General features: G+C 55.3%; 3 protein-coding genes across 9 annotated transcripts; 2 read left to right on the top strand and 1 right to left on the bottom strand.

The window, feature by feature from the left end:
• Positions 1–248: 248 nt before the first annotated feature.
• C2CD2L (C2CD2 like) lies at positions 249–9,025 on the bottom strand. Of its 3 annotated transcripts, none has more exons than XM_040977110.1 (14): positions 8,304–9,025; positions 6,258–6,353; positions 5,815–5,934; positions 5,532–5,642; positions 5,321–5,437; positions 5,126–5,237; positions 4,896–5,004; positions 4,195–4,259; positions 3,990–4,117; positions 3,704–3,878; positions 2,922–3,023; positions 2,660–2,796; positions 2,283–2,571; positions 249–1,327 (listed from the first exon to the last, which is right to left on the bottom strand). In XM_040977110.1, exons 1-14 carry the CDS (start codon positions 8,649–8,651, stop codon positions 1,116–1,118), a joined length of 2,121 nt encoding a protein of 706 aa, XP_040833044.1. In that variant the 5' UTR covers positions 8,652–9,025; the 3' UTR covers positions 249–1,115. The 3 variants fall into 3 exon arrangements, with proteins under 3 accessions (XP_040833044.1, XP_040833045.1, XP_040833046.1); XM_040977111.1 differs by having other exon boundaries at positions 2,660–2,793; XM_040977112.1 differs by lacking the exon at positions 5,532–5,642 and having other exon boundaries at positions 2,660–2,793.
• A 5,202-nt stretch (positions 9,026–14,227) lies between these two features.
• On the top strand, positions 14,228–19,908 carry DPAGT1 (dolichyl-phosphate N-acetylglucosaminephosphotransferase 1). 5 transcript variants are annotated; one of them, XM_040977101.1, is made up of 9 exons: positions 14,228–14,589; positions 14,915–15,035; positions 15,147–15,360; positions 15,582–15,728; positions 17,659–17,743; positions 18,068–18,256; positions 18,923–19,010; positions 19,180–19,335; positions 19,410–19,908. In XM_040977101.1, the coding sequence occupies exons 1-9, from the start codon at positions 14,429–14,431 to the stop codon at positions 19,473–19,475; spliced, it is 1,227 nt and encodes a 408-aa protein (XP_040833035.1). In that variant the 5' UTR covers positions 14,228–14,428; the 3' UTR covers positions 19,476–19,908. The 5 variants fall into 5 exon arrangements, with proteins under 5 accessions (XP_040833035.1, XP_040833033.1, XP_040833036.1 ...); XM_040977099.1 differs by having other exon boundaries at positions 14,915–15,360; XM_040977104.1 differs by lacking the exon at positions 14,228–14,589 and having other exon boundaries at positions 14,945–15,035; positions 15,163–15,360.
• Positions 19,909–19,998: 90 nt separating this feature from the next.
• Positions 19,999–21,791, top strand: LOC121154178 (histone H2AX). The gene has a single exon (XM_040977109.1). The coding sequence runs from the start codon at positions 20,847–20,849 to the stop codon at positions 21,276–21,278; it is 432 nt and encodes a 143-aa protein (XP_040833043.1). The 5' UTR covers positions 19,999–20,846; the 3' UTR covers positions 21,279–21,791.
• Positions 21,792–21,971: the final 180 nt, after the last annotated feature.

Below are 21,971 nucleotides of genomic sequence, written 5' to 3'. Positions count from 1 at the left end.
TACTATCAAGCAGTCTGTTTGAGAAGGAAAATGAAGATGATGGTAGACACTGAAATTTTTAGCTTCAACCTTCAGGAGCCTGTCTGTCCCAATCTTCTCTCTACATCCTTCTTCTCGGTGGGAGCTCCTCAGCAGACCCACTGTGTCATCTGCGCTGTGTCACCTTTGAGGCCCCTTGCTCTCACCACACCATCAGCATCACCTCACTGCCTATGTGCCTTCCAAAGGAGAACCTGTTGTCCAGTTTATAAACTCCAGATTGACTTTAATTTAATAAGTTAAACTCCAAGCCATCACACAGCAATGGATATCATCATTATCTCCCGACACGCAGAGGTGCAGCGTTGCCCTCACTCCCACCATCCGTCTTTAAATAAAGCACTCGGACCATCTCCCCCGGGGGGGGGGAAGGTTTCCCATCAGGCTCCTGACTCCCTCCTTCTAACCAAGCCACTGCTCATGGAGAAGGCATCAAGTACAAAAAACGGTAAGAAAGGGGAGGGAGGGACGAGGAGCAGAGGGGAGGAGGGGAGTGGGGAGTACCTGCCCCCCCCATCCCGGGCATTGGCCCGGCTTCCTATGAGCTGCCCATGTCCTCAGGGGCAGACATTGGTGCTGGTCAGAGTGGGGACATGAGGGAGGCGCAGGGCCCCGTCCTGATGGGACTTGCCTACCCTCTTGGGACAGAAGAGAAGGGCCACCTAGGAGATGCCCTTTGTCACCTGTTTACTGAGGGTCCTAGACCACACATATAAATAAAAAAGAATAAATAAGGGAGGTGGGGGGGAGCACCCTGGGACTGTGCTCAGGGCCCAGTGTCACCAGGCCAGTGCACCTGAGCAATGTTATGTGTGCCAGGACAGAAACCACTCCTGCTCCCAGCCACCAACTCCCCCTCCCGTGTCCTTGACAACGGGTGCCCACTTCTCACATGCATCCCACTACAGGGACCCTTCCAACTAGCCCCATGGCCCAGGGTGGATAGGGCTTCCTGGAACCCCAAGGACCTTCCTGACCCCAGCACTGGGACTCCAGGAAGGGGGACAGCAGGAGGATGAGGGGAATGGGCTGAGAGAACTCTCACTCTTTCCTAGCCCAGCAGGTGGAGAGGGTCCTCAGAGTTGGGGGCTGGGGTTGCCATTGGCCTTGGGTTTGGACTTGAAGGAAAAACGCTTGATAAGGCGGCGAGAAAAGCTGCCAGCCTTCTTGCGGACACTGGGCGTGGCCGTCGTGTTTGAGAGGTCATCGTGGGATTGGCTCAGACCAGCTTCCTTCTGTCGAGGCTTCCGGCGGAAGATAAGCTTCGTGCCACTGCGCAGGAAACTCACTGTGGGGGGAGGGAGAGAGGGGAAGCTGAGGCAGAGACGGGATGGGGGTGGTATGGGGACATGAGGAAAGGAGGATGGAGGGACAGATGATGTGGAAACAGGATCAATCCCTTGGGCCCAACACTCAGAGCTCCTGGCCAAAAGAAGGAGAAATGAGCATGTGCGTTATCCATCCTGAGGAAGAAATGGAGGTACCCCAGAGACTAGGCAGAGGGTGCACCCCACAGCCAGTAAGGTGCAAAAGTGGAAGTGGGTTGACACTCACTTGTTTACTCAAAGCCAAGAAGGTGACCAAGAAGCGGTACCTCTGGGAACTTCTAGGAGGTCAACTCATGACCAATGGAATGAGATGCTCCCCACAGCAGGCAGTGGGCTCAGGGGGTCTCATGATCTCAGAAGGGGGTGCAGGTGCATCTGTAACTGACAGGCTCAGTGGTATAGAAATATGAGGACATTTGGGGGCCAGCCCTTCAGTCAGTCTTTGAAATTGAAGTGCCAGAGGTGTTCGTAGCCTGTGTCACCTCTGGAGGAGCTATTCTGGGGTTAGCCTGGAGTAGGACTTACACGCTTTGGGATGAAGTAGAGAGTGGAAGGGAAGAAATGAGAAGGTGGAGAAGAAAGGAAGACAGGAGCTTAGACCTGGGAAGAAACAGTGATGGCACTAAAGGGAGGTGACTTTTTGGGCTTTCCTGTGACCCCAGTCCCAGATCCAGGCCAGACACCAAAGCCCCAAGCTCCCTTCTCTACTGCAGTGGGGATAAAGCTGGTTGGGGACCAGCCAGGAAGGGGAACACAAGGTCGCCTGAGGCTGCCATGACTCCAGGTATCCAGTAGCACCCAGGTCATAACCCTGGGCAGAAAAACAAAGCAGATTGTGGCCATCTCCCCTCCTACTCCAGAAAAAATTAAAATTTAAAAAAGTGGGGGGTGAGCATCCTGCCAGAGTCTCCCCACCTTTGTGGTCCTTGAGGCTGCGTGTCTCCAGGGCTCCAGTAGACCCTGTTTCTGACTCGACGTCATCCACAGATGGTCTCTCAGAAATGTCCGAGCGCGTGGTCTCATCTGCTTCCTGGACGCTTGTGGGGCTGGAGAGGGCATCTAGGGCTCCTGGAGAAATGGCTGGTGGGTCGGAGGGAGGGGAGGAGGGACCACCACTGGTCCCTGCTGGGTCATCCTGCATGGAGGCTTCCAGTGAGGCTGCATAGCCCAGGGACAGTGCCAACTCATCCTGGGCAATGGGCACCTGGCAGAAGGGACAAGTATGAATGGGCAGGAGTGACCCATGAGGGCTTGTTCTCTCTCCCAGCTCCTTTCCCCATGAGTCCCGTTACCTTGGAAACCCCCGAGATGATGAGAGTGCTGCGCTTGGTGGGCGTCTTCTTGGCTGCCCGCCCACTGGGCTCAGTCAGCTGACGAATTGCCGTCTCTGCCACCGGGTCTAAGCCGTTGGAAAGGTGGCTCTCCCCTGCTGGGGGTGTAGGGGACAGATAGCCCCATTTCTCCCTGGCTCCTTCCCACTCTACCCAAAAAAGGGGCTGGCCCCTGGGGCCCCAGCATCACCACATTCACACACATGCCTATTCCCCGACTCACGGCTGCTGCTGGGAGAAGTACTGCCGGGGCCACCAGGCTCACTTAACACAGTGGTCGTCTTCTCAGTCACCTCCACCTTGGACGGGGAGCGGGAGGGGGAGTCTGGTGGGTGGGGGAGGGTCAGTGAGCTGGGCTGTGCTTCTGAGCGGCAATCCCCCACCCCCACCTTTGTTGAGATGCAGACTTTGGTTGACTCAGAGGGCAAGATGATGAAGGGATGATGAATCATGGGATTAATCATGGGGACCAAAAGACCCCATAGGAAAAAAAAAAAAAGACCCCTAGGAACCAATGGGAAAGTGAAAAAGGGCCCGCTGGCAGGTATGGGGAGATTGCTATGGAAATGCAGAGTATACAGGGATGGTGGAGGAGCTCTTGGGAGGTAGGGACAATGCCATGGGACCTAGGTGATGGAGAACACTGAAGATGGGAGAGGTGGAGTGGAGGATCCCACAGGGTGTAGGAAGAGGGAGGGCTGGAGGTGGAGAAGAACAGAGACCCACACAAGCAGAGGGGAAGTACAGAGTCTTGCAGGAGGAGCTACTAAAAGTAGACATCGAAGGCTGAGCAGAGCTGTTGGGGAAATGGAGTGCTATGTGGGGAAATGGAGTGCTATATGGGAATGATTGCGAGACTTGGGTCCCAAGTTAAGGTGTGGCAAGATCAGAGAGGATTGCCAGGAACAAGGCCTTTCTTCCCCCTTTCCCTGGCCCACCCAGGACCCGGGGCCTGCAGCCAAGAAGCACTGCCTAGAGCTGGGCTCTCTGGCTCCCTGCCTTTACCTAGTTTGCCATCAACACGGGGCCGTGACTGGACGGTGGTGACGGTGGTGACAATGGTGCCATCAGGCATGATGGTGCGGTCCAGTTCGATCTTCTTGGTGGGAGTGATGCTGGGACGGGGAGTGGAGAGGGTGGGTGTGCCCAGGTTTCGGGGGGAGCCCTCTTCATACTGAAGCTGCCAAGGGGTGGAATGCAAAGAGGCCAGGGCTTCAGAGACTGCCCATCCCACCCTGCGTCCTGCTCTCCCATCTGTACCCCACTGCCCGACCCTGGCTGCACATCTCACCTCTGCTGCTATGGTGGCTGCTGGGCCCAGAATTCTCCCTGGCCCTGGCGTGAGTGGACACACCTGTCTTCGAGACAGTGGTCTGGATGGAGAGCCCACAGGTAGTGTGGCCTGGCCCAGGAGCTCAGCTGGAGAAAGGAGAAGAGCTGTGAGCTGTGGCCCTGTTTGGCAGCCATGCAGCTTACCCCCCAGCCCTGCGACGCACCATCTCCATGGCTGCTGTTCCTCAGCACTTTGAGGCTTAGCTCCCGGCTCTGTGGTCCCAGATCCCTGAGGGCCAGAAGGACATGGGGACGATGAGCAACCTGAACCCACCCCAGAGCGCATCCCAGGCCAGGGGTAGAGACACAGATATCCTGTCTGTCCTTCCCACTCCTAGCCCTTTGTCTTCCAGAAAATAGTAGGGCCAGGTTGGGAGGCCACACTCCTTAGCTGGGCATTCAGTCCTTCCAGGCCCTGCTCTGCTCTGTCTGGCCAGCCTCAAATCATGCTCTTTCATTTGCCCAACCCTCCTCCTACCAAGAATAACCTCCCACGCTGGTGAAACCAGCTTTATCTCAGGTGCAGTCTGATTGCCACCTCCTCCCTGTAGCCTGCTGGAATCCCTATTCCCTTCAGGGAAGAGATCTTTTCCACCTAAGTGCTCCCTTGGCAGATTGTGGTCAATCTCGATGGGAGCACTCATACCACCATTTTGTACCTCCGTTTCTGCCTCAAGCCTAGGGTCAGTCTATGTGTGGGAGCTGTATCTTGGCCGTGTCCAGATCTCAGGGATCCAGGCCAAAACCTAACATGTACAAGGGGACTCCCATCAAGAGCTGCTGCTGATTCATGTCAGGGCTATGGAAGGGTCTGACCCTCGGTTACCCATGGAAGCAGGGGACTGGGGGAAAGACCACTCCTTACAGTGCCAAGTCCTCTGTCCATTCCACCTCAGGGCCAGCCCTCACGGGCTTGGTCCACTTCTGTTGCATGGGGCTGTCAAGCTCAGCTACACAGCACAGTTCTTCGGAGCCTGGAAGGAACCAGCAGTTAGAAAATCTCAGAGTCAAGAAGCTGCTGCAAATGAGAGGCAGTGTCCTAGATAGAGGGACAGGGATGGAGGCAGCCACAGGCTGTGGCCTGCACATGCTCACCTCCCAGCTCACTTCCCAAGTGAGCTGCTCGAAGCTGCCGCAGCAATAACCGAGTAGGTCTGGGAATGACTGGCTGGGTCTGGGGCATCGTGGGTGGCTTCTCACTGGGCACCTAGGAGCAGGAGGAGGAATCTTGACAGAGTCTCCTGGGGAGGCAGGTGCATGCAAAACCTTTGACTTTGGGTGCTTACTCACCAGGCCTGCTGGGGCGGAGCAGGCCCTGAGGTTGACCATCATGGCTGGCTGGGTGCTGACTATGGCATCCTTGATGAGCTCTTCAATCACGGAGAGCTCAACCTCCTCCTCCTCTCTCTACATGGAGCAGGAGACCCAAAAAAAAAAAAAAAAAGTGGAGCCACTGGCTCTGCCGCCCTGGCCTGCCTCGTCGCCAGCCCTGGTTCCTTACCTCCTTGGCCTGCAGCTTAGGAAGCACCGTCAGACTGAGATCTGGGCGGTCGGGGAAGGCCCAGGACACAAGCAGTCCTTCCTCAGGAATCTCCTTCAGGTTGACTTCCAGCTGGGGGACAGGGACACAAGCCCTGGCTGAAGCATCCCATTCCTCCCAGAACTCCTGATTCCCTTGAGACATTCCCTTCTCCAGTTCCATCCCAGAAAGGAGGCAAAGAAGAAAATGCTGGGCCAGCCGCACCCACACCCTGTCCAACTAGGTTGCCCACATCCCCCTCCACCTGTGTTGGTGGCAGTGTCAGAGTGACGTGGTAGGTCTCCATGGAGACGGCAGCGGGGGATTGCTGGGTCACGGAGACCGGGAACCGCATCTCCTCAGCAGACAGCTGGCAATGCAGCACCTGAGACAGGCGAGGTGAGGTCAGGTGCACGGGAAGGGTGCTCACCTGCTTCAGCTTGCCCTACAGAGATTCAGCACACCTCTGCCCACCTCTCTTCCTTGGGACTTCTCCTTTTGGGGGTTATGAACCCTAAACAAATCAGATCAGAGCCAAAGATTCCTTGCCCCAGAGAAAAGCAGATTTATATACATGCATGCACGTTTTACACCTAACTTGAGTAGGCATCTCAGACCTTCTGGCATTGGAGACCCCCTGACTAAAGGGGACCCTAGGGACCAGCCTCCCAGTCATCCCACAGAAGACAGTGCCCAGCAATCCCTTACCATGGTGCGTTCTGATTGGTCAATGCAGGTCACATGGCTGATGCTGGCTCTGGGTGGTAGTTGGGGCACCTCCTCAAAGGTGATTTGGATGGAGCTCTGAGGGAGTGATGCAAGCACAAGATCAGGTCCTGGAGCTGCCCCCACCAGGCTGGCCGGCTCGGCTGCTGGCTGGGCCCTGGCACTGCGGATGCCTCAGCTGCAGAGGCTGGCTTCTGGTCCCTCCTTGGCTCCGGGTTTTAGGGCAGGAGGTGCTTCCATCACAGCCCCCTCTCCAGGGACCTGCGGCTGCTGGGAGCCGCTGGGAGCCAGAACACCTCAGAGACTGAATCATCTTGAGCTGAAGACCCTGGGTTCCTCCTGGGATGCCAGAGTCTCTTCTCCTGACCTTCTCTTCAACCCTTTCCAACCCTCAAAAAAGGTGTATGTATTCCCCCTTGCAAAAAAAAAAAAAAATCAAGACATTACTTTCCTCCTGTACATAATAGTTTGGCAGAGAGGGTTAGAGCTAAGGATCAAGGCCACTTCCTGCAAGATGAAAACTAGAGAAATGAGGCTAAGCCTTCTTCCAGATAAACAGGATGTGGAGACTCAAGAATAGGATGCTAACTATGCTCTTACAGGTGAAGACCCGGCTGAGCAACGCCTTGGGAAACTTTACCAGAGGCACTGGGAAGAAAAGCAAGCTCAGAGGGCTTGGGGCAGGGATCCATCTAATTCTTCAAGGCAGACAGCTGGGTGGTGTTAGGAGCTAGAAAGCTGCTAGCTCAGGTCTCAAGACAACTGCTTCCTGATTCATCCTCAGCCGCAGAATTAACCTACGGTAGGGTCCTCTGGCGAGCTGGGTGGCAAGAAGAGTTGAGAAGGGGCACAGATGAGACTGGCAACTCTCCTGTGGGTGGAACTGGCAACTCTCCCATGGGCCTTGAGCTGGAGGACACAGACCCATGGGGCCCATTTGCCTTACAATCTGGATGAAGTTGACTTCTCTGCTTCGGTTCCAAGACCAGTCCAAAGGAAGTGGAGGTTGATGCCTGGAACCTCATCTCCCCACCCCCTGTCAGCGAGGCCAATATCTGGCTGAGTCAGCTGTCCCAGGGAGCTGCTTGTGACCCAGGGACAAGGTGCAGGGAGAGCTAGTTAGTTGAAGTTGTAAATTGGCTAGTCAGCTGGGCGGAGGGAACAGTGCAACTTCCTGTGGTCACTTCTGTTCCTCAGGCATTTTGGGAGCTCCCAGGGTAAAGCTTCCCAACCGGCCATGGCTGAAAATGGAACCCTCTACATGAGGTGTGAATGGACTGCGAGGGCCTGAAGAGATCACAGGGCCAGGAGAGAGAAGGGGGTCCTGTGAAAGTGTGTGTGGGGGGAGGGAGCTCCCACCCCACCTAGGTCTCAGGATCAGGACTTCCTGGGAAGCAAAATGCCCAAAGGGCAGCGGGAAGAAGTCCCCGGGGCTGCTCTGTGATTGACCCTGGAGGGACAGCTCCAGCTGCTTGTGAAGGGCATGGCATACGGACCATCAAGCTGTTCTCCACCGTGCCTCCAACAGACATGCTTCCAGCCAGCAAGGAGCAGACGGATGTGTTTGACTGTGGCAGTGAAACCACTGGTGGGCAGGGGATAGTTCAGGCTCTTTGGAAATCTGCCTGGCCACGGTGGGGATTCAGGGCGTGAGATCTTAACGGGGTGTGGTGGCATGAGGACCAGGCAAATTCCTCTGGCAGGTGCACCTGTCTGCCCTCCCACCTACAGGACCAGCGAGCCAGGCGGAAGTGCCTTCAGGCACAGGGATTAGCGTTGCTATGAGAACAGGAACTTGTGCAAGGGTCTGGAGCTAGAGTACCTGGCCCACAAAAAATTGATGTGGGGACGGAGCTGGATTTCTTCAACCCTAAGCCTCCACTGCACCCTTTTTCTCTGATCCGCGAGGGAAAGAGTGAGCTTGGAGCTTCCCAGTCGATCTCCACTCGCATCCTGGCCCCTTTCTTCCCTCCCCCGCCCCGGAATGGAAAAGCTGCAGGGCCCGCCTAGGGGCCCCATCCAACTCACCCCGTCCCTGCAGGCCTGCTCGTTCAGCGCTCGCACCCAAGCCCGCTGCCAGTTCTCCCGGAAAGACTTGAAGGCGAAGAGCGACGCCAGAAGGCCCCGAACGCCTGGCTCCTCGGCGGTGCCGGCCCGAGCCGCCCGCAGGCGCAGCAGCGAGCGCCAAACGCCCAGCTCCCTCGGGGAACCCGCGGGCTCCGCCGCTAAGGTGGGTCCCCGGCCCCCGCGGGCCCGCGCCAGCCACAAGCCCCGGCCGTACTGGAGCAGCCAGCCGAACACCGTGAGCAGTGAGGCGGCGAAGAGGATCAGTAGGGCCGCCCAGCCCACGTCCCGCTGCCCCCAGCCGGGATCCATGCTCCGCGCGGGCTCGGTCCGGGTCCCGGCTTGGGCTCAGGCGCTGCCCCGGGGGAGCATGGCCCAGCAGCGCCGCGGGGCGGGGGCGGGCTCCCCCGGGGCCGGGCGCGCGCGGGCTCGGGCGGAGGGGGAGCTCTGGTGCGCCGAGCGCCCGGGACTAGCAGGTGCCACGGACCACGGAGGAGGTGGCAGGGAGGGTCCTCGGGGGCGCTCCGTGGCCGGGGTCCAGCTCCCGGCAGGGTCCAGCAGTCGCAGCCCGGTCAGCGTCCGGCCGGTTCGCGGCTCCTCCCACGTCGCGCGCCCGCCGGACCCGGGCGGGGACTGGGCTAGAGGGACCCGGGTTCGCGGGCCGGCACCGGCTCCAGGCGGGTTTGCGTGCGCAGAGCTGACACTGACAACACCGCCGGGCGCCCCGCCCCCACCCACCCTTAAAGGGGCCGCACCCGCGCCGGGCGGGGCCCGGCAGCCAGGCGCTCCGGCGTTGGGGCGGGAGCAAGCGGAGGAGGAGGAGGTTCCGGGGTTCACAACAGGCGGGGTTTTGAGCCGCTCCGCCCCGACGCTGCCAGCTGGACGCTCATCCTCACCTGAGCTCACGGCCAAAGAATGACTTCACTTACCCTCTTGCCTTCCCAACGCTTCTTAGAGCTCTGTTAAGTCAAACGCTTGTGGGGATTGAAAGGAGGTGACTCCTGAGGCAATCAACGCCTCTTCTAACACCCCCAAGCTCAGTCCCTTCTTGGTTCCCAATTCCTGGGCCCTAGGCGAGCAGGTGCAGAGCATCCCTCCCGGACAGATGTCTTTCTGATCTCCACTGAGAGAAAACAGAACCGGAACCTGTTAGAGAACAGAGCTTGGAATACTGAGTTCCGCTCTCTACCATCACCGCCCCCCAATACCTCTTCCCCTTAGAGCTAGGACCCTGAAGCCATCCCCCTTAACTTTTTCGCTGATTAGTTTGTCCAGGGAACCATTTCCCAAGCCCAGAGCTGTGTCTGTTTTTAGAAGTAAAATATTTCCATAGTAACAGAGCCTGCCCTTGGAGCACGTGTGGAGAAGAGAGCTGGCAGCTTAGCAATGAACTATCAATAGATTCAGCCTGAGGACCCTGCAAAGATGTGAGACCTCAACAGGCTCCCCAAGAAATGCTGCTGGGGATACGCACCCCGACTTCTGGCCTCGACATCCATGCTGTTCCCTAGATTCAAAGAACAGGATGAATCCCTACAGGCCTGGGACCCTTCCGTGCTTCCTGAGGACTGGGAAAGGGTTGGGGGGTGTTCAAAGGCATCCTCATTCCCTGGGAGAGTTCTCTACGGAGTTCTTTGGCCCACAGTCCCTCAGGGGGGCAGGGCAGAAGGTGTTGACTAGCCTTGATCCTGATCCAGTTTGTTCTCTGAGGGATGAGCACAGAGCTAGGCACAACCAGCAGGTGTCTGAGTCAAAGCAGGTGCTGGAGCAGCCCTGGATCTCACTGTAAGAAACGGGGGCGTTGGGGCGGAAGTGGCTGAGATGCAGTTATCCTGTGACCCTGACCTGTTTGTGGTACCTGGAGTCCCAGAACCACAGAGGCTCCTGAAGCAAGGGTTTCTAGTCACCAGGGCAGGAGAGGAGAGAACTTGCAGTGGGCAGAGCAGCTAGGGCTAGGGGTAGCATCCCACAAGAGGTGGTCCAGGCCCAGTGATTCTCTGGAAAGACCATCTGCTCCCCAGAATGCCTCCATCGGCAACTCTGGGCCTCCAAGGCTCTCAGCCTTTAGTAGGCTTATTCCAGCCGCTCCAACCACTTGAGCACTTAGTTTTGTGCCGCCAGATTCTGGTTGGCAGTGCAGTACTTACTGCTCCCTATCTCCCTTGCCCAAGGAACAAGTGTCCCTCAATTGCTTGGCCCAAGCCACAGATAGGGTCCTGCAAGTTTCACAGGCCCGGACCCTCCAGAGCAGTCTCATGGTGAAGCATGTCTGGCCAATTGTCTGGTCATCGGTTGCAGAATGGGTTAGTTTTGCTCCTTAGGAGGTGCCTGGGATGCTTTAGCAGAGGCACCTCTGAGATACCTGATCTGTGGAGTCCAGCATGACATTTGAAGTGTGGCCCAGACCCAGGTGTTCACTGCTCCTGGCCATGGCAGTTACCACCTGGACAACAAAATCATTCAGATCAGGTGACAAGTATCCAAGTAAACATTTTCTGAGGTCACACATATACCTGAGTGATGAATACCTAGTTTTTGGCCTTTGAACAAACCCTCCCACCTGCTGAGATGTTGGGGATTGCTAATGATCTCTGAAGAAGAAAAAGACAGAACTTCCCAATGTCTGCCAGGGAAGGAAGACTCCTGCGGCTCAGTTTCTCCCTACAGAAAACAGACTGTCCCTGAGACCTTCAAGGAGGGTCTGCTCGCCTGCCTCTGATCAACCAGATAACCAGGCAGCACCTCCTCTGGGGACCCCACAAGCTCCTCCATTCCACCTGCTCCTGGCAGCTCTCTCCTACCTCTGAAGGCCCTTCCGTATTTATCACCTGCTGACGTCATTGGACTACAACTTCTGCCTCTGCTGTGTGCACCTGTTGCCCTCTGTGCCTCCTTCAGACTCAGCCGCCTTCCATGGATGATGCCTCCTACACACCATGTCCTTAGCCCTTCCCCCACCCTGGGACCAGAAGAAGGACAGCTGTGCAAAAACATGGGCCTCTAGGGAGTATCCAGTTTGAGAGGCACCTGTGACACAGACACACACACATAAATATACACACACACACAAAAACAAAACCCGGCAGAATGTTATTCTGTCAGTCACTGGGATTGTTTATGCACATGTTATTGTCCTTCTGTATCTACAGGCTCTGAATCTGTGGACTCACCACATGAAAACCACTACTTTCCTTGCCAGGTAGACTTATTTTATTTCTTGTCATCCTTCCCTAAACAGTGCACCATCACACTTGCTTACAATCGGTACATTGTATTCAATGATATTTGGAATCCAGAGACATAAAGTGTGCTGGAGGTTAGGTGAGAATACATCATCATTTTGTATAAGGGGGACTAGAGAATCCACATCCATAGATCTGAGGATTTTCATGTGGTGACAGAATCAATTCCTGAGGATAATGAGGGGATTTTATGCAGATCTTAGGTCACTTTCCAAAGCTCACAGAGAGGTTTGGGCTGTGGCATAGTAGGTAAAGCTGACACTTGTAGCACTAGCGTCAAGTCGGCTGTCCCACTTCTGATCCAGCTCCTTGTTAAATGTGCCTGGGAACGCAGCAGAGGATGGTCCAAACGCGTGGATCCCTGCGCTCATGTGAGTGACCAAGAAGAAGCCCCTGGCTCCTAGATTTGGACTAGCCCAGTTCCAGCCACTGCAGCCATTTGGAGAATATACCAACAGATGGAAATCCATCTCTCCCTCCTTTCTGTAAATGATATAATTTTCATATATAAATGAGTTTGATTCAATATAAATAGACATTATTAAAGAATTAAGAAAAAAAAGAAATAGAGGCCAGTGCGGTCATATAGCTGCTAATCCTCTGCCTGAAACATTGGTGTCCCATATGAGTACCAGTTCATGTCCCAGCTGATCCAACTCTCTGCTTTTGGCCTGTGAAAGCAGCAGAGGAGCAACAACAACACCACACACACATAAAGAAAACAGCAGAGGATGGCACAAGTGCTTGGACCTCTGCACCCAAGAAAAGAAACTCCTGGGTCCTGGCTTTGGATCAGCTCAGCTCTGGCCATTGTGGCCATCTGGGGGGTGAACCAGCAGATAGAAGATGGTTTTTTTCTCTCTCTCTTTTTAACAGGTTTTGGCTCATGTTCTGGAAGTCGTCCTTTTTTTTTTTTTTAAGAAGTTTCAATTTATTTTTATTGGAAAGGCAGATTTACAGAGAGGAGAGACAGAGAACGGTCTTCCATCTGCTGGTTCACTCCCCAAGCAGCTGCAATGGCCGGAGCTGAGTTGATACAAAGCTAGGAGCTTCTTCCAGGTCTCCTGCGTGGGTGCAGGGTCCCAAGGCTTTGGCCCATCCTCTACTGCTTTCCCAGGCCACAAGCAGGGAACTGGATGGGGAGTGGAGCAGCCGGCACTCATATGGGATCCTGGTGCATGCATGCAAGGTGAAGATTTAGCCACTAGGCTATTGCACCAGGCCCTGAAGAATCTTTGGAAGGACCTTGATGTCTATGCCTTTTATACATGTATGTTTCTTAATACTCTTATTTAGAGGTAAGGGCTATTTCATACTTTGATTTGAGATAAAAGACAAGCTATCTCTGACTCAAGGAGAGTTACCTTGACCTTTGATGCAGTGAACTGTTCTAGCTCCCAGACAGTAAACAGAGCCAGTCCCCCAGGGACCACCTCCAAAGACCAGCCTAACCTGCAGGACTGGGCAACAGCCAAGGGTGCAGTCTATCTACACACCGGGACAGGGCCATGCCTGACCAATTTTTTTTTTTTTTTTAACAAATTCAGTTTTGGTTATGAATTCATGCCCCATTTTCTCTCTTGTTCTGTGGCTCTTTCCCAACAGTCTCCTGAAAACCCCACATTCCTACTGGAGGACAAAGTGCCAGGCTATTTGAAGAGCCACCCTTTAAACTCCCCCTGTTTATTGCCTCTGTGCCTCTGAGAACGCGTGGAGGAATCAAGAGGCTGGGGCCTGTCACTGGCAAGGGAACAGGTGCCCAGCAAAAAGCACACAGTGACCTGGAAGAATAGCCTGACTGGGAGCCCCAATCCCTTAGGGCCATACAGGTGTGGATCTGCCTCTCCTGCCACCCAGCTCACGGCAATGGTACAGCCTCTATCTCCCGCTTCTCATTTTGGAAAATTGGCTCAAAACAGGGATCCAAGGCCAAGTTAAAACCCCGGGGTAAAATCCGAGACCGGAGGTTGCTACGAGCCCTTTTCAGTGGGAAGTGCCGCGCTGGGTTGCCTGGCAACTAACTGCTACCGTGGGAGGTTGAGGGACCGAGCACCTGGATCAAGGACTAGAGAAACAGGATGGGAGGGGCTTTTCTGGTATTTACGACTTAAAATAGCCACGATCCTTCCAAATAGTAGTAGCGTTTCCGGGAAATGACTTATGTTTACCTTGGTTTCAGACTGCATTGGCTACAGGTTTCCTTATCAGAAGCGAGCGTGTCCTCGCACCCTCGTCCCTCCCGCCCAACCCCTTGCTCCCAGTAGCCATCTTCGTGGCTCCAGAGGCAACGAGGCTTAAGCATTGGGGGGAGGGGGAAGTGGCCCTTTAAACGCGACCTGCAGAGGTCAGGGGAACTAACACTGACGTGGAACCGGGGAGTAGGCGCTGCCCGACACGTGATGTCAAGGGGCGTTCATTTTGGAATCGGGCAAGAAATCAGGGTTCTGCGTCGTTAATAGGCTGTTAGAGAAGTATTCGCTCTTGTTCCTGCTTTTTCGGTTACTTCACCGGTACTCTCGGGATGGCTCTAGCGTCAAAAAAACATAACATTTCTAAAGTAACGCTTTTGGCACCCTCTAGTGCCCGTAACAAAAATGGCGACTACCGCCTCCCGCAGCAAGTTGTTCTGCGAAGTAGCGCCGGGCGGAAACAGGCGAGAGGCAGGTGTCGCAAGACAGAGCCCGGGCTGCTATATAGGAGCTCTCCACGTCCTGGGGCGGCTTGAGTCCGAGTTGTGGGGTTTGTTGTGGCTGGTTGTGGCCCGTTCTTGCTGCGGAGGCCTCCGGGCTGCACTCCGGCGTGCCAGTTTTCTCAGGGGCCGGTGGAGCGGGGCCCTGGCCGCTCACCATGTGGGCCTTCCCGGACTTGCCGATGCCGCTGCTAGTGAACTTGATGGGCTCCCTGGTGGGGTTTGTGGCCACCCTCACTCTGATCCCAGCTTTCCGTGACCACTTCATCGCCGCGCGTCTCTGTGGCCAAGACCTCAATAAATCCAGCCGGCAGCAGATGTAAGCAGCGGTGCACGGTCCCGGGCTGGGTAGGAACAGGGGGTGCAGAGGAACGCTGGGTGGGCAGGGCAGGGGCGGGCACCGAGTTAACCTGCCAGGCAGCCCAGGACTCTGGTTAGCCACGGGGACGGGTGAGGGGGTGTGCCCTTAGGTTAATGGGAGGGAGGGGGGACTCCGGCAGTGGCGCATTCCTTCTCCACAACCCCCCCCCCAATTAAAAAGATACTGGGACGAATAAGACCCCTGGGGTCACTGTCACCCCTGCCCCGGTGAGTGACCACGCCCCCTTTCTTCTTCCTCTTCCATGGTTGTTTTTGGGGTGCAGCCCAGAGTCCCAGGGAGTGATCAGTGGCGCCGTCTTCCTTATCATTCTCTTCTGCTTCATCCCTTTCCCCTTCCTGAACTGCTTCGTGGAGGGGCAGTGTAAGGCTTTTCCTCATCACGAAGTAAGTGGCTTAGTGGAGGCCCTTGCCTGGGGCTGGGGCCTGAACGAGTGGCGGGTTTGTGGGGTGGGATGGGGAGAGGCTGGAGCCTGGGCCTGCCCGAGCCTCCCCCAGTTTGTGGCCATGATAGGTGCCCTCCTTGCCATCTGCTGCATGATCTTCCTGGGCTTCGCGGATGACGTGCTCAATCTGCGTTGGCGCCACAAGCTGCTGCTGCCCACAGCTGCCTCACTGCCCCTCCTCATGGTCTACTTCACCAACTTTGGCAACACCACCATCGTGGTCCCCAAGCCCTTCCGTCTGCTCCTTGGCCTTCATCTGGACTTGGGTGAGAAGTGCTCCTAACTTGACACCTGTTTCAGAGCGCCCCCTAGCCCTGCGCCAGCTCCCGGAGCATGCTTCTTGGTGCTCCACATTCTCCAGCACCCCTCCTCAGTCCTTCCTGCGCCTCCTTGGTTGCTTTCTGGTGGCCCTTCATCCTGTCTCCTGTCCTTGCCTCCTCCTACCCTGGGCAGTAACGGGACTTCTCTTTTGTGTCCCTCCCACCAGGGATCCTGTACTATGTCTACATGGGACTGCTGGCTGTGTTCTGTACCAATGCCATCAATATTCTAGCAGGAATTAATGGCCTGGAGGCTGGACAGTCATTAGTCATTTCGGCCTCCATCATTGTCTTCAACCTGGTGGAGCTGGAAGGTAGGTAGGTAGGTAGGTAGGTAGGTAGGTGGGGATTGGGACAGGGAGAGAGAAAAGTCTTGAATGTGAAAGGAGTTGCCTGGTACGGAGCTTGGAGGAGTTTAGAAAACGGCAATGGGTGTATAACTAGAGAAGATAAGGAAGCCATTTATGTGGCAAATAATAACAAGTTATTAACCATGAAAAAGAAATGGCAGCCGACAGCCAGGCTATGATCTGTTGAACAGCATCATGGCACCCGCTCGTCAACATCCCGCAGGTTACTCTGTGACGATGGTAGAGCAACACAAAAGCCAGACCCCTCTGATGTCATCTGAGTGCAGGTGAAACCACAACACCGAGATCCCCTCTCCTGGACTAACGTGGCAGACTGCTGCTGCTTGCTTTTTTGGTAAGATTTATTTTTATTGGAAAGGCAGATTTACAGAAAGAAGGAGAGACAGAGGGAGACTTCCATCCAGATTCTTGCCACTAAATGGCCACAATGGCCAGAGCTGGGCCAGTCTGAAGTCAGGATCCAGGAGATTCTTCCAGGTTTCAGAGTCCCAAGACTTTAGGCCATCCTCCACTGTTTTCCCAGGCCACAAGCAGGGAGCTGGGTGTGAAGTTGAGCAGCTGGGACAGGGATCAGTTGCCCATACAGGGTGCTGGCACTTATAGACAGATGATTAGCCAGTTGACCCATTGTGCCAGCCCCTACTGTTTTCTAATTACTCAGCCATCCTGCTTGTTCAATACAAATTAAGATGATCAATGATAAATTTACTGCCTCCTGATGGCATCCAGACTAGAACAAATGAAGACTGCCTTGCAACCTCTTCAGTCACTCAAAGCACACCCTGTAACAAGCCCTTCCCACACCCCTTCACTGGAAGCAATCTGTGGTTCCAGCCTTGTTGCAAGACAGTAAGGCCGGTTTTGCTGATGGGCATGTTTCAAGTGCTCGCGGGCTGATGGGCAACTGCAGTACTTTAAATCTTATAGCAGCTCTGTGTGACAAGGTCATTGTCAGCCCTGTTTTCCAGATGGGGAACCTGAGGCTAGGAGGAGTTAAGTGTGTCATGATCAAGGTCAGACAGCTAGGATGCATAGCTGGTATTTAGACCTCAGTCAAAAATGGTCTAAGCTCCTCATAGCATGCTCCATATCACAGACCCCTGGGATGACATCAGGTGGTCGTCCCCCATCTGTGGGTACTGATGTGATTGGGATACTGGGTGTAGCTGCTCTTCTCTTCTCCCCACTGTCCACAAATACAGGAAGCAGAAAAAATTGGAAACGATGGTCTCATTCACTTTCCCTTATTCCTCAACCCTTCCCACCCTAATCAGTGGTGCACGTAGGCATGCATCCTTTTCAACTAAGTAAACATCCAAAATAAACTTTAAAAAACAAAAACAAGGGCCCGGCACAGTAGCCTAGTGGCTAAAGTCTTCACCTTGAACACACCGGGATCCCATATGGGTGCAGGTTCTAATCCTGGAAGCCCTGCTTCCTACCCAGCTCCCTGTTTATGGCCGGGAGAGCAGTCGAGGACAGCCCAAGGCCTTGGGATCCTGCACCTGCGTGGGAGACCTGGAGAAAATACCTTGCTCCTGGCTTTGGATTGGCGCAGCACCAGCTGTTGTGGCTGCTTGGAGAGTGAATCATAGGATGGAAGAGCTTCCTCTCTGTCTCTCCTCTTCTCGGTATATCTGACTTTGCAATAAAAATAAATAAATCCTTAAATAAAAATGAGAAATGGTCTAATCTAAATTGAAGACAGGTATCCTGGAGGAAGAGGGAATGTAGGAACTGCCTAGGTGACATTAAAGGGAAAGTGGGTTCTGGAGAGTACCTTGGGCAAGACACCTGATACAGCTCAGGAGACAGACTGAACCAGGACCAAGGTATTTAACTTTCCTTCTTTCTTTTCCTCCCGCTCTCCAAGGTGATTATCGGGATGATCACATATTTTCCCTGTACTTCATGATCCCCTTTTTCTTCACCACCTTGGGATTGCTCTACCATAACTGGTAAGTTAGTCCATGGATAAGGTCAGGATAGACCTGCTCCTAACCCAGCTACTGGGGAAAGGACAAAACCTGTGCACAGCTGTACTGCAGATTTTCTGGATCTTCAGTTGATAGCATTCCAACATCCCTCTGTACCCAGCAGAAGTTGGGGAGGGATTCTGCAGGATCCCTAAAAATAGAGGAATTCAGGGCCGTGGGTGCTGTGGCATTGCTGGGGAAGCTGGAATCTGCTCTGAGTCAGTGCCCAGTGCCCACAGAGGGGACGTGAAAGGAAGGACTGGCAATGCCTGTTGCTACTAGCGCGAACCCTCTTCTCCCACACAGGTACCCATCCCAGGTGTTTGTGGGAGATACCTTCTGTTACTTTGCTGGCATGACCTTTGCCGTGGTGGGCATCTTGGGACACTTCAGCAAGACCATGCTACTCTTCTTCATGCCCCAGGTGTTCAACTTCCTCTACTCTCTGCCTCAGCTCCTGCATATCATCCCCTGCCCTCGCCACCGAATACCCAGGTAGCAGCTTTGGGAGCTTTAGAAGGGCCTCATAGTCTTTCACTAGGGATGGCTAAAGCCAGTGCATCCCTTTGCTGAGCAAAGAGAATGGATGCAAAGAAGGGTTAACTCTTCCCATGCAGTTCACCTGTCATAATTTTTTTTAAAGATTTATTAATTTTTTTTATTACAAAGTCAGATATACAGAAAGGAGGAGAGACAGAGAGGAAGAGCTTCCATCCCTTGATTCACTCCCCAAGTGACCACAATGGCCAGAGCTGAGCCGATATGAAGCCAGGAACCAGGAACCTCTTCCAGGTCTCCCACAGGGGTGCAGGGTCCCAAAGCTTTGGGCCGTCCTCTACTGCTTTCCCAGGCCACAAGCAGGGAACTGGATGGGAAGTGGAGCTGCCGGGATTAGAACCGGCACCCATATGGGATCCCAGTAGGTTCAAGGCGAGGACTTTAGCCGTTAGGCCATGCCGCCGGGCCCTCACCTGTCATAATTCATGCAGCCATCACATAACCTCCTTTAATGCTCACAGCGGTTTAAGTAACACCATAGTGAGCAGAGCCCGACATTGCTGTGGTCATCTCGCCCCACAGTCAGAGCTCTTCCTATCCATGAGCACAGTGGGAGAGCGTTGAGTAGTGGCTCAGTCACATGAAGCTGTCTTCCCCCTGCAGACTCAATACCAAGACAGGCAAACTGGAGATGAGCTATTCCAAGTTCAAGACCAAGAGCCTCTCTTTCTTGGGCACCTTTATTTTAAAGGTAACAAGGTAACAAGGAGGTAAGGCCCTAGGCCACCATCCTGAACTTGGGGGAACTGGGAACCTGGACCCACATCAGATACCAGGGGTGCTTGGAAACATCTGTGCAGATCTGTGTCGCTGAAGCAGAGGCATCAGCTGCAATCCTCTCTCTGCCTCTGTGCCCTCAGGTCGCCCGGAAGCTGCAGCTTGTGACAGTGCACCAGAGCCAGAACGAGGAGGGCGACTTCACCGAGTGTAACAACCTGACCCTCATCAACTTGCTGCTTAAAGTTTTTGGGCCCCTACACGAGAGGACCCTCACCTTGCTCCTGCTGCTGTTGCAGGTGAGGGTGGGAACGGGGTCCCATACTCCCTTGTCTCTCTCGATGGTTCTCATTCTAGTCCTTTTCTCTCGCAGATCGTGGGTAGTGCTCTCACCTTCTCCATTCGGTACCAGCTCGTCCGTCTCTTCTATGATGTCTGAGTCTCCTAGTCGTTGGCCTGTGACCTCATAGTCGCCAGGGGTCCTGACCTAACTGACCTCTGTGTGGACCAAGCTGCCTCCTGGCCCAGATGCCTCGGCATTTTCCCTCGCCTGAGATAATGGACATCGGGGCCTTTCTTGCTCCCTACTGACTGTTGATTAGACTTCCTGTGGTTTCCGCCAGTAGGCCACTCGGTCCTGCCATCCCATCTTTGCAGTTGGCTGAGTTGGGCTTCAGCAACTTTTATGCAGTCACCCACAGCTCAACTCCCAGGGACCTGACTCTGACCCCAGGGACACTCTGGGCCGTGGGAGAGGACCTGGGCCGGAAGTTGGCTTGACTTTTGACTATCAATTAAGTATTCTGATTAGTAAGGGCAGAAGGGGGGAGACCAGATGCTCCCAATAATGACAATAAAGTGTTGTCTTTTTTTTGTTGGTTTGTTTCTTAGCATTTTAGGATACACAGGGAAAGCTGATGGAAAGCTACCTCCAAGAAGATGCCTTTCACTCTGTCAGACTGTTTTTTTCTTGTTCAAGGTAGTCCTCTTAATGGAGCCTGATTTTTTAAAATTTATTTTTCATTTGAAAGGCAGAGTTAGTGCAGAGACAAATCTTTCATCTGCTGGTTCACTCCCCAATGGCAGGTGCTGGCCGGGAGGGGTGAAGGCTGCGGGCAGAGGTTTAACCTGTCAGCCCCGATGTGGGCCCTCTATTGACCGGTTCTAGCAAGAACCACAACTGAGACCTGACAGAAATGCTGAGGAAATAGGAGAAACCTGACACTTCAGGGGACAAACCCGTAGTGTCCTCGGATGGGAGTTGTCCTCTGACACAGGGTCGGCCTTACGTCCGTTTTTCACTATCCTTTTGCCTGTTTGGAGGGTCGAGCGGGCCCGAACGCGGAGACACGGCGGAGGCCACCAAAGCGCGGAGTCCTCCCGGCGAGAAGCCCGAGGCTGCACACGCTCGGGCTCCGCCCCTTCCGTCTTCCGGTTCTAGTCTCCGCCTGTAACCTTTAAATCTCGCGCGCTCTACGCGGATTGGCTGCGTCGGGGGAGGTTGGTCGACCAAGTGTCCGCACGCCGCCTCGCCGTCCAGCCCGGGCAAGTGGCTTTCAAATCTGGCCAATCAGCGGACGCGCTCCCTCAGCTGAATCACGTCATCGAAGGGTTAACCTCAGCCAACCGGAGGCGGGCACTAGGAAAAAGAACCAATCGAAAGCGCGCAGGGGGCGTGTCCTGGGGGCATATAAGGGCAGCGCCGGCGCGCGCGCGCCGACAGTTGGACTGCGGCGGTTGGCCGTTGGGTCCTGCTCCCGGACGTCCTTTTTTTTTTTTTTTTCCCCCCTCTTGTTCTACCTCGCTCATCATGTCTGGCCGCGGCAAGACCGGCGGGAAGGCCCGCGCCAAAGCCAAATCGCGCTCCTCGCGTGCCGGCCTGCAGTTCCCCGTGGGCCGCGTCCACCGGCTGCTGCGGAAAGGCCACTACGCCGAGCGGGTGGGCGCCGGCGCGCCGGTCTACCTGGCGGCCGTGCTCGAGTACCTGACGGCCGAGATCCTGGAGCTGGCGGGCAACGCGGCCCGCGACAACAAGAAGACGCGCATCATCCCCCGCCACCTGCAGCTGGCCATCCGCAACGACGAGGAGCTCAACAAGCTGCTGGGCGGTGTGACGATCGCCCAGGGAGGCGTCCTGCCCAACATCCAGGCCGTGCTGCTGCCCAAGAAGACCAGCGCCACCGTGGGGCCCAAGACGCCTTCGGGCGGCAAGAAGGCCACCCAGGCCTCGCAGGAGTACTGAGGGCCCCGCGCCGCGCCACCACACAAAGGCCCTTTTAAGGGCCACCACCTGTGTCACGGGAAGAGCTGAGCCGCGTGGGCCGCGGCGCCCGGCCTCCCCCTCCCCTCGCCGTCCTGCAGGCTCCCCGGGTCGCGCTCGTGACTCAGCCGGCCCGGCCTCGGGATCGCCGCAGCGCCCGCTGCAGGACGGCGGGCCGAGTCCCCCGCGGCCGCCAGCCCCACGGTGCGTGCCCGCCCTCGCGTGGGCGCCTCGGCCCAGGACTTGGGAGACTGTTCGGCGCGGCCGGACTGGCGAGCAGCTTCCCGCTGGGGGGTTCCCTGTGTGTCCGCGTGCGACTCCCTACCCGCCCCACGCTCCCGGACACCAGCACACGTCGGTGACTCCCCGTCTGGATCGCCTAGGTTGGCTTCAGACTGAAATCGGTGCAGCTAACTCGTCTCGGACTAGAACCTAGAGGTGGGGGAGGAGGGGCCAAATGGACTAATTTTGTTTATTAAAAGTTTTTTTTTTAAACAGTGTCTGTTGATTTTGTTCAAATTGTCGGGTTGCCCACTTAGTTGTCGACAGCAGAGGTCGAGGGGTGGAGGGCTCGGCTGATTGAAGCAGGCTCAGCTGAAACTGGATGGGATTTCAGGATCACGGATGGCTGTTCTCAGCCACTGGAGGCAGGAACCAGGACTGGTCCAGAGTGCA

Source organism: Ochotona curzoniae, unplaced genomic scaffold (assembly GCF_017591425.1).
Source record: "Ochotona curzoniae isolate NIBS_2020 unplaced genomic scaffold, NIBS_Ocur_1.0 contig_2723, whole genome shotgun sequence".
NCBI lineage: Eukaryota > Metazoa > Chordata > Mammalia > Lagomorpha > Ochotonidae > Ochotona > Ochotona curzoniae.
The sequence above is the reverse complement of the archived record's forward strand: the minus strand, read 5'-3'. Positions and strand labels throughout refer to the sequence as shown.

Bases quoted from the DNA above. Each gene is read 5' to 3' on its own strand.
- DPAGT1 (XM_040977099.1), top strand. From the start codon at position 14,429: ATGTGGGCCTTCCCGGACTTGCCGATGCCGCTGCTAGTGAACTTGATG. The intron at 15,361-15,581 runs GTGAGAAGTGCT...CCCTCCCACCAG, and splicing joins TGGCCTTCATCTGGACTTGG to GGATCCTGTACTATGTCTAC. The intron at 19,011-19,179 runs GTAACAAGGTAA...CTGTGCCCTCAG, and splicing joins TGGGCACCTTTATTTTAAAG to GTCGCCCGGAAGCTGCAGCT.
- C2CD2L (XM_040977110.1), bottom strand. From the start codon at position 8,651: ATGGATCCCGGCTGGGGGCAGCGGGACGTGGGCTGGGCGGCCCTACTG. The intron at 3,879-3,989 runs GTGAGATGTGCA...ACCCCTTGGCAG, and splicing joins CAGCCACCATAGCAGCAGAG to CTTCAGTATGAAGAGGGCTC. The intron at 1,328-2,282 runs GTGGGGAGACTC...CTCCCCCCACAG, and splicing joins CAGCCTCAAGGACCACAAAG to TGAGTTTCCTGCGCAGTGGC.
- LOC121154178 (XM_040977109.1), top strand. From the start codon at position 20,847: ATGTCTGGCCGCGGCAAGACCGGCGGGAAGGCCCGCGCCAAAGCCAAA.